General features: G+C 38.5%; 1 protein-coding gene across 1 annotated transcript in view; it reads right to left on the bottom strand.

Moving 5' to 3' along the window:
* Positions 1-14443, bottom strand: part of LMBRD1 (LMBR1 domain containing 1) — a 126985-nt gene that overhangs the window by 41936 nt on the left and 70606 nt on the right. Inside the window, exon 8 of the mRNA XM_054492349.2 lies at positions 1261-1386. Coding sequence (XP_054348324.1) covers positions 1261-1386 — 126 coding nt within the window. The remainder of the gene's footprint in view (positions 1-1260; positions 1387-14443) is intronic.

A 14443-nucleotide genomic window follows, 5' to 3' on the forward strand; every position in this document is an offset into this window, starting at 1 on the left:
GTTTGTTTGTTTTTAAACAGGGTCTTGCTCCATCATCCAGATAGGCTGGAGTGCAGCAGCATGATCATGGATCACTGCAGCCGCAACTTCCTGGGCTCAAGTGATCGTCCCAACTCAGTCTCCCAAGTAGTTGGGACTACAGGCATGCCATGACACCTAGCTAAGTTTTTGTATTTTTTTTTGTAGAGATCGGGTTTTGCCATATTGCCCAGGTTGGTACCAAAATCCTAAGCTCAAGCAATCTGGGACTACAGGTGTGAGCGACCAGTACGTACCTGGCCACTTATATTTTATTTGTATTAAAATATTTGCTTCTACTTTCGTAAGAAAGCTGGTATATGGTTTTCTTTTTTGTGTGCTGTTATTGTCTAGTTTATTTATCAGAATCATACTAGCTTAGGAGAATAATTTAGAGGACTTGCCATTTTTTTACCATGATCTTTGAGTAAGATTTATCTGTTACTTGAAGATGACAGAGGAAGAAAAACTGTTTACAGTATTTTTAAAAGTACATTTAATTGGCAAGGGGTTACATGTAATCTTTAGCTTATTCAACTAGTAAATAAAACTTGAACATAAATATTATAGTAAAATATATTATATATTAAATGATGATACCTGAGAACTAGTAAGATCTTGATCATACATAAGAAAAACTTTTGTTTTTTAAGTGTTAGAACAATGATAGAAATTCTCAAATTGCTAGTGTCCTACATTACACAGAAGACAAATTTTTAAAAATATAGAAATGGTTCTGTAAGGATACTGTATTAGTCCATTCTTATGCTGCTATAAAGAACTACTCGAGACTGGGTACTTTATAAAGGAAAGAGGTTTGATTGACTCACAGTTCTGCAGGGCTGGGAGGCCTCAGGAAACTTACAATCATGGCAGAAGGGGAAGCAAACACGTCCTTCTTCACATGGTGGCAGGAAGGAGAAGTGTCAAAGGGGGAAGCCTCCTTATAAAGCCATCAGACCTCATGAGAACTCACTCACTATCACGAGAATAGCATGAGGGTAACTGCCCCCATGACTCAATTACCTCCCACTGGGTCCCTCCCACAACACGGGGAATTATTGGAAACTACAGTTCAAGATAAGATTTAAGTGGGGACACAGCCAAACTGTACCAGATATGCTGCAAAAAATTCAAACAATGTAAAAAGTTATGGGGTTGACAATGTCTAAGTCATATCAGAAAGCAGTTCTAAGACAAACTAGTTTTATGCTTCCCAATTACACCAAAACATCAACTCACTTTTGATTTAATCGTTTGAATGTGTTGTTCTACTTCTTCAATGTCTTCAGTGTTTTCTAAACGTTCATAAGCAGCGCTTCTAGTGCCTTTTATCAGATTTAAAGGTAACGCAGACATGCCATAGGCCTAAAAGAAAAAAAATTGAAATGTTTTAGAAATAATGTTTCAAACGTATTATACACAATTTTAGGTTAAAAATGTCTTTTAAAGTCATAAGAGTCAGCAGTTGTAAAAGAGCACAGTCACTGAAAACATGGTATATGGGAGTGAACATTATATTGTCTCATAATTCTCCCGTTTATTTTGCATTACATTTAAACAGAGGCAAATTTATAATACTATTCCTCAAACGTTAAGTTGCAAATTTACTGTAAATCTACTGTACAATACTTTATATTAAAGTAATAATTACAAATTCAGACTAATCGAAGGTTAAGATACTATAAATTAGTAAAAAAAATTTTAAAAAATGATTTTCTATAAAAAACCATTTTCTCCAAGTATATATAGTAAACCTTTGGTAAAATAAGTACTTTAATATATACATGTTATTTGATTAGCATACCAATTATCTACATTATAGAATTTATTTAAAAGTTCTAAATATTTATAACCAATCTTTTCGCTAAGTATTTTAAATATTTTCCAAGTAATTTTAACTTATTAATCAGCATTAAGAATAAATATGTTATTATATGTACTACCCAATTTCATATTCCAGTCCCAAATGACAGCTTTTTAATATAACCATTAATAATACTTAATGGCATCTGCTACATAACCATTATTCAGAATCATTACTGACCGTATTTCCTTAGCAGAAACACTGACAACTATCATCTCCTGGTGGCAGCAACAAACTCTGAAGTGGATACTACATTATGTACTTAAATGTTTTTCATTTTCCTTCTGGCACACTTTACCCAGTGCCCCCTGTTAGATGGGCCACGAGATTGAGTTCAGGACAATAAATTTGGGCAGAAGTGATAAATGCCACTTTTTAGGCATGACCCCAAACACCAAAATATCCTAGGTGATCCTGAAAGCTTTTTCTCATGCTCTCTGCTACCTAGCTGTCAACTCCAAGAATGACTTAAGATACCTTTAGTGTTAATTTTAATTACTTTAATATTCTAATATTCTTCATTAAGTCTCTTTTATGCAATGATTAAACATTGCTTAAACCACAATTCAAATAGCAAAGCATAAATTCTAACAAATCAGCTTTTTTTTTAATTAAGGGAGAACAAAAAACATGAATAAAAAATATCCTGAAATCGACTAATTCTATCATGTAATATCAACTCTACAGTATGTTGTATTTAGATACTTACCTAGCTGAAATTATTACCCAATATGCAAATCCTTGTATTTCCAAAGGAGAAACACTTAGAAAACCTTGCACTTTAAATATTATTAAAACATAAGTTAGTATTCTCCTTATTTCCCTTTTATCCCAAAAAAGGATGGGGTGGAAGAAGATTCTGTTACTATTAGATGAAAATGCAGTTTGGATACCGTACACTTTAAGTATCCCTCATCTTAAATGGCTGGGACTAGAAGTGTTTTGGATTTCAGAATTTTTTGGACTTTTAGTATATTTGCATTATTGAGCATCCCTAATCTGAAAATCCAACATCTGAAATGCTCCAAGAGAGGTGAAACAAGATGGTGGAATAGAAGCCTACACCATTCATCTTCCTCACTGGAAAGCCATATTTTAATATCTACACACAGAAAAGTACTGTCACAAGAACCAAAAATCCGGTAAGCAATCACAGTACCTGGTTTTAACTTCATATTACTAAAAGAGGCATTGAGGAGGTCAGGAGAGACAGTCTTGAATCACCAATGCCACCCCTCCGCCATCCCCCAGCAGCAGCCATGAGGCACCATGGAAAGAGAATCTTTTCGCTTTCAGGAGGGACAGCACAGTGACTGGGGGGACTTTACATTGAACTCAGTGCTGTCCTGTCACCGTTGACAATACAGCTGTGCTGGGCTCAGCTAGTGCCCATGCATAGAAGGAACATTTGCACCAACCCCAGTCAGAGGGGAATCACTCAACCCAGTGGTTGGAACTGGAGTTTCTCAGCAAGGCTCGCCACTGTGGGCAAAATGCTCTGGCATCCTAGGTAAACTCAAAAGGCAGTCTAGGAAACAAGGACTGCAATTCCTAGGCAACTCCTAGTGCTAGGCTGGGCTTACAGTGGACTAGGGTGGCATGTGACCCAGGGAGACACCAGCTAAGGGAGTGCTTGCACCATCCCTCTCCCAACCCCATGAAGTGTAGCTCACCTCAGCAAAAGTGACTCTTTCCTTTGGCCTGAGGAAAGGAGAGGGAAGAGTAAAGAGAACTTTGTTTTGCATCTTGGATACCAGCATGGCCACAGCAGGATACTGTGCCAGAGTCATCAGGCCCCCATTCCAGGGCCTAGCTCATAGATGACATTTCTAGACACACCTTGGACCAAAAGGGGATCTGCTGCCTTGAAGGGTAGGCAGGATTGATTACCTGCTGACTAAAGAGCCCCTGGTCCCTCAATAACCAGCAGTGTTATCTACCAAGCACATTGTGGGCCTTGGGCTCTGGGACATGCTGGCTTCAGGGGTGACCCAGAACATTCCCAGCTATGGTGGCTATGGTAAAAGACTCCTTCTGTCTGAGAAAAGTAAAGGGGACTTTGTCTTGCACCTCAGGTACCAGCTCAGCCACAGTGAGGCAGAGCAACAAGCAGACTCTTGAGGTCCCCAAGTCAAGGTCTAGACTCTTAGAGGACAGCATTTCTAGACATGCCCTGTCCAGAAGGGAGCCCATTGCCCTGCAGGCTGAGTCTCAGGCCTGGCAGCATTCACCACAAGCTGTCAGAAGAGCCTTTGGGATTTAAGTGGACATTAGCAGTGGCCTGGTGGAACCCCATGGAACAGTGTCGATGGTAGCCACAGGGACAGACTCCTCTGCCTGTGGAAAGGGGAGGGAAGAGCAAGTAGGACTTTGTATTGTGGTGGTGTGAATGTCAGCTTAGCCATAGATTATCAGGTAAACTGCTAAGGTTTTTACTCCAATTCCTGGCTCCCAGACAGCATCTCAGTAGAAACCTTACAGGCCAGGAGAGAACAGCATGACATATTTAAAGTGCTGAAGATAGAAAAATTTTACCCTAGATTAGTATATCCAGTGAAAATATCCTTCAAGTATGAAGGATAGAGATCTTCCCAGAGAAATAAAAGCTAAGAGACTTCATTAACACCAGACCTGCCCTGCAAGAAATGGCTAAAGGGAGTTCTTCAGTCTGAAACAAAAGGATGTTAATGACCAAGAAGAAATCATGTGAAGGTACAAAATTCACTGGAACAGTAAGCACACAGAAAAACAAAGAATAGTATAACACTACAATGGTGATGTGTAAACTAGTCTTGTCTTAAGTAGAAAACTAAATGATGAACCAATCAAAAAAAAAAAAAACTTTTCAAGACACAGGCAGTACAATGAGACGTAAAGAGAAACAACAAAAAGTTTAAAAGCAGGAGGATAAAATTAAAATGTAGTGCTTCTATTTGTTTTCTTTTTGTGTGTTTGTATATGTAGTCAGTGTTAAGTTGTCATCAGTTTAAAATAATGGGTTATAAAATAGCATACGCAAGCCTTGTGGTAACCTCAAATTAAATAACATACAACGAATACTTAAAAACATAAAGGCAAGACATTAAAGCATACCACCAGACAAAATCACCTTCACTAAAAGGAAGACAAGAAAGAAGGAAAGAAGAGAGGATTGTAAAATAACCAGAATATAAATAACAAAATGGCAGAAGTCCTTACGTATCAGTAACAACACTGAATGTAAATGGACTAAACTCTCCAATCAAAAGACATAGACTGATTGAATGGATAAGAAATCCAAGACCCATTGATCTGTTGCCTACAAAAATACATTTCACCTATAAAGACACACACAGACTGGAATGGAAAAAGATATTCCATGCCAATGGAAACAAAAAAAGAACAAAAGTAACTATGTTTATATCGGGGAACATAGATTTCAAGGCAAAAAACTGTATGAAAAGACAAAGAAGGTCATCATCTAGTGATAAGGGGGTCAATTCAGCAAGAGGATATAACAATTATAAATGCACCCAACACTGGACCACCCAGATATATAAAGCAAATATTATTAGAGTTAGAGAGAGAGACCCCAATACATTAAAAATGGAGACTTCAACACCCCAATTTCAGTACTGGACAGATCTCTCAGACAGAAAATCAGCAAAGAAACATCAGACTTAACCTGCACTACAAAACAAATGGACCTAATAGTCATTTAAAGAACATTTCATCCAGTGTCTGTGGAATACATATTCTTTTCCTTAGCACATGGATCATTCTCAAGGATAAACCATATGTTAGGTTATAAAACAAATCTTAACACATTCACAAAAATTGAAATAATATCAAGCATCTTCTCTGACCACAATGGAACAAAGCTACAAATCAGTAACAAAAGGAATTTAGAGAACTATACAAACACATGGAAGTTAAACAATATGCTCCTAAATGACCAGTGGGTAAATGAAGAAATTAAAAAAGAAATTGAAAGAGTTCTTGAAACAAATGATAATGGAAACACAACATACCAAAACCTACAGGATACAGTGAAAGTAGCAGTAAGAGGGAAAATTACAGCTCTAAGTGCCTAAATCAAAAAAGAAGAAAAACTTCAAACAAATACTGTAATGATGCATTTTAAAGAAATGAAAAATAAAGAAAAAACCACACCCAAAATTAGGAGAAGGAAAGAACTAAAGATCAGAGCAGAAATAAATGAATTTGGAATAAAACAATAAAAAAGATAGATGAAACAAAAAGTTGGTTTTTTAAAAAGAAAAAATTGACAAACCTTTAGCCAGTCTAAGAAAAAGACAGAACCCAAATAAATAAAATAAAAGATGAAAATGGAAACATTACAACTGATACCACAGAAATTCAAAGGATCATTAGTGGCTACTATGAACAACTAATTATATGCCAATAAATTGGAAAATATAAAACAAATGGATAAATTCATAGACACATACAACCTACCAAACTTCAACCATGAAGAAATCCAAATCCTGAACAGACCAGTAATAAGTAACAAGTAACAAGATCAAAACTGTAATAAAAAGCCTCCCAATAAAGGAAAGCCCAAGCCCAGGACCTACTGCTGATCCACTGCCGAATTCTATCAAACATTTAATGAAGACCTAATACCAGCCCTACTCAAACTGCTCCAAAATATGGAGGAGGAGAGAATAGTTCTAGTTTCATTCTATAAGATCCTGATACCAAAACCAAAGACACACTAAAAAAAAAAAAAAAAAAAAACACTACAGGCCAATATTCATGAATATTCATACAAAAACCCTTACCATATATTAGCAAACCAAATACAACATTAGAAAGATCATTCATTATGACCAAGTGGGATTTATCCCTGAGATGCAAGGGATGGTTCATTTGATTTGTATTTGTTGAACCATCCCTTGCATCTCAGGGATAAATCCCACTTGGTCATAATGAATGATCTTTCTAATCAATCACTGTAATACATCATATCAAGAGAATGAAGGATGAAAACCACATGATCATTTCAATTGATGCTGAAAAAGCATTTGATAATGTTCAACATCCTTTCATGATAAAACCCCTCAAAAAACTGAGTATAGAAGGAATATACCTCAATGTAATAAAAGCCATATATGTGAGGTCCACAGCTAGTATCACACTGAATGGTGAAAAACTGAAAGCCTTTCTTCTTAGTTCTGGAGCAAGACAAGGATGCTCACTTTCAACACTGTTATTCAACATGAAAGTCCTAGCTGGAGCAATCAGACAAGACAAAGAAAGGGCATATAAACTGGAAAGGAAAAAGTCAAACTACCTTTGTTTGCAATGATATAATTTTATATTTGGAAAAACTTAAAGACTCCACCAAAAAACTATTATAACTGACAAGCAAATTCAGTAAAGTTGCAGGATACAAAATCAACATACAAAAAATCAGTAGCATTTCTATATGCCAACAGTGAACAATCTGAAAAATAAATTTAAAAAAGTAAGCCCATTTACAATAGCCCCAAATAAAATTAAATAACTAGGAATTAACTTAACCAAAAAAGTGAAAGATCACTGCAATGAAAACTATAAAATACTGATGAATGAGGAAGACACCAAAAAAATGAAGAAATATTCCATGTTCATGGATTGGAAGAGTCAATATTGTTAAAATGTCCATACTACTCAAAGCAACCTACAGATTCAATGCAATCCCTATCAAAATAGCAATGACAATCTTCACACACACACACACACACACACACACACACACACAAAACACACACCTAAAGTGTATACGGAATCCCAAAGACCCAGAATACCAAAGCTATCCTGAGCAAAAAGAATAAAACTGGAGGAATCATATTACCTGACTTTAAATTCTATTACAGAGCTATAGTAACTAAAACAGCATGGTACTGGCATAAAAACAGACACACGGACCAATGGAACAGAATAAAGAACCCACAAACAAATCTACACACCTATGGTAAACTCATTCTTGACAAAGGTGCCAAGAACATGCATTGAGGAAAAGACAGCTTCTTCAATAAACAGTGCCAGGGAAACTGGATATCCATATGTAGAAGAATGAATCTAGACCCCTATCTCTTGCCACATACAAAAATCAAATCAAAATGAATTGAAGACCTAAGATCAAAGACCTCATACTATGAAACGACTTCAAGAAAACATTGGAGAAATTCTCCAGGACATTGGTCTGGATAAAGCTTCTTAAGTAATACCCTAGAAGTACAGGCAACCAAAGCAAAAAATGACAAATGAGATTACATCAAGCTAAAAAGCTTCTGCACAGTAAAGGGAAAAATCAACACAATTAGGAGACAAGGCACAGAATGGGAGAAAATATTTGCAAACTACCATATGACAAGCGATTAATAACCAAAAGATATAAGGAGCTCAAACGACTCTATAGAAAAAAGCCTAATAATCATATTAAAAAGTGGGCAAAAGATTTGTATAAACATTTCTTAAAATAGACATACAAATGACAAACAGACATATGAAAAGGTGCTCAACACCACTGATCATCAGAGAAATGCAAATCAAAACTGAGATTACCATTTCACTCTGGCTAAAAGGGCTTTTATCTAAAAGTCAGGCAACAACAAATGCTGGTGAGGATGTGGAGAAAAGGGAACCCTTGCACACTGTGGGAGTGTAAATTAGTACAACCACTACAGAGAATAGTTTGGAGGTTCCTCAAAAAACTAAAAATAGAGCTACTATATGATCTAGCAGTCCCACTATTTGGCACATACTCAAAAGAAAGGAGATCCATATATCAAAGAGATATCTGCACTCCCATGTTTGTTGCAGCACTGTTCACAACAGCCAAGATTTGGAAACAACCTAAGTGTCCATCAACAGATGAATGGATAAAGAAAATGTGGTACATATATACAATGGAGTACTATTCAGCCATAAAAAAGAGTAAGATTCTGTCATTTGCAACAACATGGATAGAACTGGAGGTCATTATGCTAAGTGAAATAAACTAAGCACAGAAAGACAAACATCACATGTTCTGACTTACTTGTAGGATCTAAAAATCAAAACAATTGAACTCGTGGACACAGAGAATTGAAGGATGGTTACCAGAGGCTGGGAAGGGTAGTGAGGCAGTGGGAGGCAGGTAAGGATGGTTACTGGGTACAAAAAAAAAAAAGAATGGGTAAGACCTAGTATTTGAAAGCACAACAGGGGAACTATAGTCAATAATAATTTCGTTGTACATTTTAAAATAACTGGCTGCGCACGGTGGCTCATGCCTGTAATCCCAACACTTTGGGAGGCTGAGGCGAGTGGATCACTTGAGGTTAGAGTGAGAACAGCCTGGTCAACATGGTGAAATCCCATCTCTACTAAAAATGGAAAAAATTAGCCGGGTGTGGTGGCAAGCACCTGTTGTCCCAACTACTCGGGAGGCTGAGGCAGGAGAGGGAATTTCTTGAACCCGGGTAGTGGAGGTTGCATTGAGTTGAGATCCTGCCACTGCACTACAGCCTGGTAACAGAGTGAGACTCTGTCCCAAAAATAAATAATTAAAATAATTAAATAACTAAAAGAATATAATTGGACTGTTTGTAACACAAAGTATAAATGCTTGACGGAAGAGATACCGAATTTGCCATGATGTGATTATTATGCATTGCATGCCTATACCAAAATATGTACTCCATCTATACACCTACTACGTACCCACAAAAATTAAAAATAATTTTTAAAAATGTTCCAAGGAACATTTCTTTTGAGCTCAAAGTTTCAAATTTTGAAAGCTTTCAGATTTTGGATGTTCAGATTAGGGAGGGACACTCAACCTGTAGAGTAATTTCCCTCTAATTACCTCAATTTTTATCAAATGTATACTTTCAAAATGTATAACTTGGTGAAATATAAAAGGAAAAATATATAATTGGGTTTAAAATGTATATTGTAAAGTTGAAAAGTTACCTACTGGGTACAACATTCACAATTTGGGTGACAGCTACACTAAAAGCCTAGACTTCACCACAATGCAATATATGCATGTCAGAAATCTGTACTTGCACCCTCTAAATATATTTTTAAAAATTAAAAGCAGGAGGAGCCAAGATGGCCGAATAGGAACAGCTCCGGTCTACAGCTCCCAGCGCGAGCGACGCAGAAGACGGGTGATTTCTGCATTTCCATCTGAGGTACCATGTTCATCTCACTAGGGAGTGCCAGATGGGGCGCAGGTCAGTGGGTGAGTGCACCGTGCGCCAGCCGAAGCAGGGGCGAGGCATTGCCTCACTCGGGAAGCGCAAGGGGTCAGGGAGTTCCCTTTCCAGGGGTGACAGAGGGCACCTAGAAAATCCGGCCACTCCCACGCGAATACTGTGCTTTTCCGACGGGTTTAGGAAACGGTGCCCCAGGAGAGTATAGCCCGCACCTGGCTCAGAGGGTCCTACGCCCACGGAGTCTCGCTGATTGCTAGCACAGCAGTCTGAGATCAAACAGCAAGTCGGCAGCGAGGCTGGGGGAGGGGCGCCCGCCATTGCCCAGGCTCGCTTAGGTAAACAAAGCAGCCCGGAAGCTTGAACTGGGTGGAGCCCACCACAGCTCAAGGAGGCCTGCCTGCCTCTGTAGGCTCCACCTCTGGGGGCAGGGCACAGACAAACAAAAAGACAGCAGTAACCTCTGCAGACTTAAATGTCCCTGTCTGACAGCTTTGAGGAGAGCAGTGGTTCTCCCAGCACCCAGCTGGAGATCTGAGAACGGGCTGACTGCCTCCTCAAGTGGGTCCCTGACCCCTGACCCCCGAGCAGCCTAACTGGGAGGCACCCCCCAGCAGGGGCAGACTGACACCTCACACGGCCGGCCAGGTACTCCAACAGACCTGCAGCTGAGGGTCCTGTCTGTTAGAAGGAAAACTAACAGAAAGGACATCCACAGCAAAAACCCATCTGTACATCACCATCATCAAAGACCAAAAGTAGATAAAACCACAAAGATGGGGAAAAAACAGAGCAGAAAAACTGGAAACTCTAAAAAGCAGAGTACCTCTCCTCCTCCAAAGGAACGCAGTTCCTCACCAGCAACGGAACAAAGCTGGACGGAGAATGACTTTGACGAGCTGAGAGAAGAAGGCTTCAGATGATCAAATTACTCCGAGCTACGGGAGGATATTCAAACCAAAGGCAAAGAAGTTGAAAACTTTGAAAAAAATTTAGAAGAATGTATAACTAGAATAACCAATACAGAGAAGTGCTTAAAGGAGCTGATGGAGCTGAAAACCAAGGCTCAAGAACTACGTGAAGAATGCAGAAGCCTCAGGAGCCGATGCGATCAAATGGAAGAAAGGGTATCAGCCCTGGAAGATGAAATGAATGAAATGAAGCAAGAAGGGAAGTTTAGAGAAAAAAGAATAAAAAGAAACGAGCAAAGCCTCCAAGAAATGTGGGACTATGTGAAAAGACCAAATCTACGTCTGATTGGTGTACCTGAAAGTGACAGGGAGAATGGAAACAAGTTGGAAAACACTCTGCAGGATATTATCCAGGAGAACTTCCCCAATCTAGCAAGGCAGGCCAACATTCAGATTCAGAAAATACAGAGAACGCCACAAAGATACTCCTCGAGAAGAGCAACTCCAAGACACATAATTGTCAGATTCACCAAAGTTGAAATGAAGGAAAAAATGTTAAGGGCAGCCAGAGAGAAAGGTCGGGTTACCATCAAAGGGAAGCCCATCAGACTAACAGCGGATCTCTCGGCAGAAACCCTACAAGCCAGAAGAGAGTGGGGGCCAATATTCAACATTCTTAAAGAAAAGAATTTTCAACCCAGAATTTCATATCCTGCCAAACTAAGCTTCATAAGTGAAGGAGAAATAAAATACTTTACAGACAAGCAAATGCTGAGAGATTTTGTCACCACCAGGCCTGCCCTAAAAGAGCTCCTGAAGGAAGCGCTAAACATGGAAAGGCACAACCGGTACCAGCCACTGCAAAATCATACCGAAATGTAAAGACCATCGAGACTAGGAAGAGACTGCATCAACTAACGAGCAAAATAACCAGCTAACATCATAATGACAGGATCAGATTCACACATAACAATATTAACTTTAAATGTAAATGGACTAAATGCTCCAATTAAAAGACACAGACTGGCAAATTGGATAAAGACTCAAGACCCATCAGTGTGCTCTATTCAGGAAACCCATCTCACGTGCAGAGACACACATAGGCTCAGAATAAAAGGATGGAGGAAGATCTACCAAGCAAATGGAAAACAAAAAAAGGCAGGGGTTGCAATCCTAGTCTCTGATAAAACAGACTTTAAACTAACAAAGATCAAAAGAGACAAAGAAGGCCATTACATAATGGTAAAGGGATCAATTCAACAAGAAGAGCTAACTATCCTAAATATACATGCACCCAATACAGGAGCACCTAGATTCATAAAGCAAGTCCTGAGTGACCTACAAAGACACTTAGACTCCCACACATTAATAATGGGAGACTTTGACACCCCACTGTCAACATTAGACAGATCAACGAGACAGAAAGTTCACAAGGATACCCAGAAATTGAACTCAGCTCTGCACCAAGCGGACCTAATAGACATCTACAGAACTCTCCACCCCAAATCAACAGAATATACATTTTTTTCAGCACCACACCACACCTATTCCAAAATTGACCATATACTTGGAAGTAAAGCTCTCCTCAATAAATGTAAAAGAACAGAAATTATAACAAACTATCTCTCAGATTACAGTGCAATCAAGCTAGAACTCAGGATTAAGAATCTCACTCAAAACCGCTCAACTACGTGGAAACTGAACAACCTGCTCCTGAATGACTACTGGGTACATAACGAAATGAAGGCAGAAATAAAGATGTTCTTTGAAACCAACGAGAACCAAGACACAACATACCAGAATCTCTGGGATGCATTCAGAGCAGTGTGTAGAGGGAAATTTATAGCACTAAATGCCCACAAGAGAAAGCAGGAAAGATCCAAAATTGACACCCTAACATCACAATTAAAAGAACTAGAAAAGCAAGAGCAAACACATTCAAAAGCTAGCAGAAGGCAAGAAATAACTAAAATCAGAGCAAAACTGAAGGAAATAGAGACACAAAAAACTCTTCAAAAAATAAATGAATCCAGGAGCTGGTTTTTTGAAAGGATCAACAAAATTGATAGACCGCTAGCAAGATTAATAAAGAAAAAAAGAGAGAAGAATCAAATAGATGCAATAAAAAATGATAAAGGGGATATCACCACCGATCCCACAGAAATACAAACTACCATCAGAGAATATTACAAACACCTCTACGCAAATAAACTAGAAAATCTAGAAGAAATGGATAAATTCCTCAACACATACACCCTCCCAAGACTAAACCAGGAAGAAGTTGAATCTCTGAATAGACCAATAACAGGAGCTGAAATTGTGGCAATAATCAATAGCTTACCAACCAAAAAAAGTCCAGGACCAGATGGGTTCACAGCCAAATTCTACCAGAGGTACAAGGAGGAGCTGGTACTGTTCCTTCTGAAACTATTCCAATCAATAGAAAAAGAGAGAATCCTCCCTAACTCATTTTATGAGGCCAGCATCATCCTGATACCAAAGGCTGGCAGAGACACAACAAAAAAAGAGAATTTTAGACCAATATCTTTGATGAACATTGATGCAAAAATCCTCAATAAAATACTGGCAAACCAAATCCAGCAGCACATCAAAAAGCTTATCCACCATGATCAAGTGGGCTTCACCCTGGGATGCAAGGCTGGTTCAATATACACAAATCAATAAATGTAATCCAGCATATAAACAGAACCAAAGACAAAAACCACATGATTATCTCAATAGATGCAGAAAAGGCCTTTGACAAAATTCAACAACCCTTCATGTTAAAAACTCTCAATAAATTAGCTATTGATGGGACGTATCTCAAAATAATAAGAGCTATTTATGACAAACCCACAGCCAATATCATACTGAATGGGCAAAAACTGGAAGCATTCCCTTTGAAAACTGGCACAAGACAGGGATGCCCTCTCTCTCCACTTCTATTCAACATAGTGTTGGAAGTTCTGGCCAGGGCAATTAGGCAAGAGAAGGAAATCAAGGGTATTCAATTAGGAAAAGAGGAAGTCAAATTGTCCCTGTTTGCAGATGACATGATAGTATATCTAGGAAACCCCATTGTCTCAGCCCAAAATCTCCTTAAGCTGATAAGCAACTTCAGCAAAGTCTCAGGATACAAAATCAATGTACAAAAATCACAAGCATTCTTATACATCAATAACAGACAAACAGAGAGCCAAATCATGAGTGAACTCCCATTCACAATTGCTTCAAAGAGAATAAAATACCTAGGAATCCAACTTACAAGGGATGTGAAGGACCTCTTCAAGGAGAACTACAAACCACTGCTCAAGGAAATAAAAGAGGATACAAACAAATGGAAGAACATTCCATGCTCATGGGTAGGAAGAATCAATATCATGAAAATGGCCATCCTTCCCAAGGTAATTTACAGATTCAATGCCATCCCCATCAAGTTACCAATGACTTTCTTTACA

This window comes from Pongo pygmaeus, chromosome 5 (assembly GCF_028885625.2).
Source record: "Pongo pygmaeus isolate AG05252 chromosome 5, NHGRI_mPonPyg2-v2.0_pri, whole genome shotgun sequence".
NCBI lineage: Eukaryota > Metazoa > Chordata > Mammalia > Primates > Hominidae > Pongo > Pongo pygmaeus.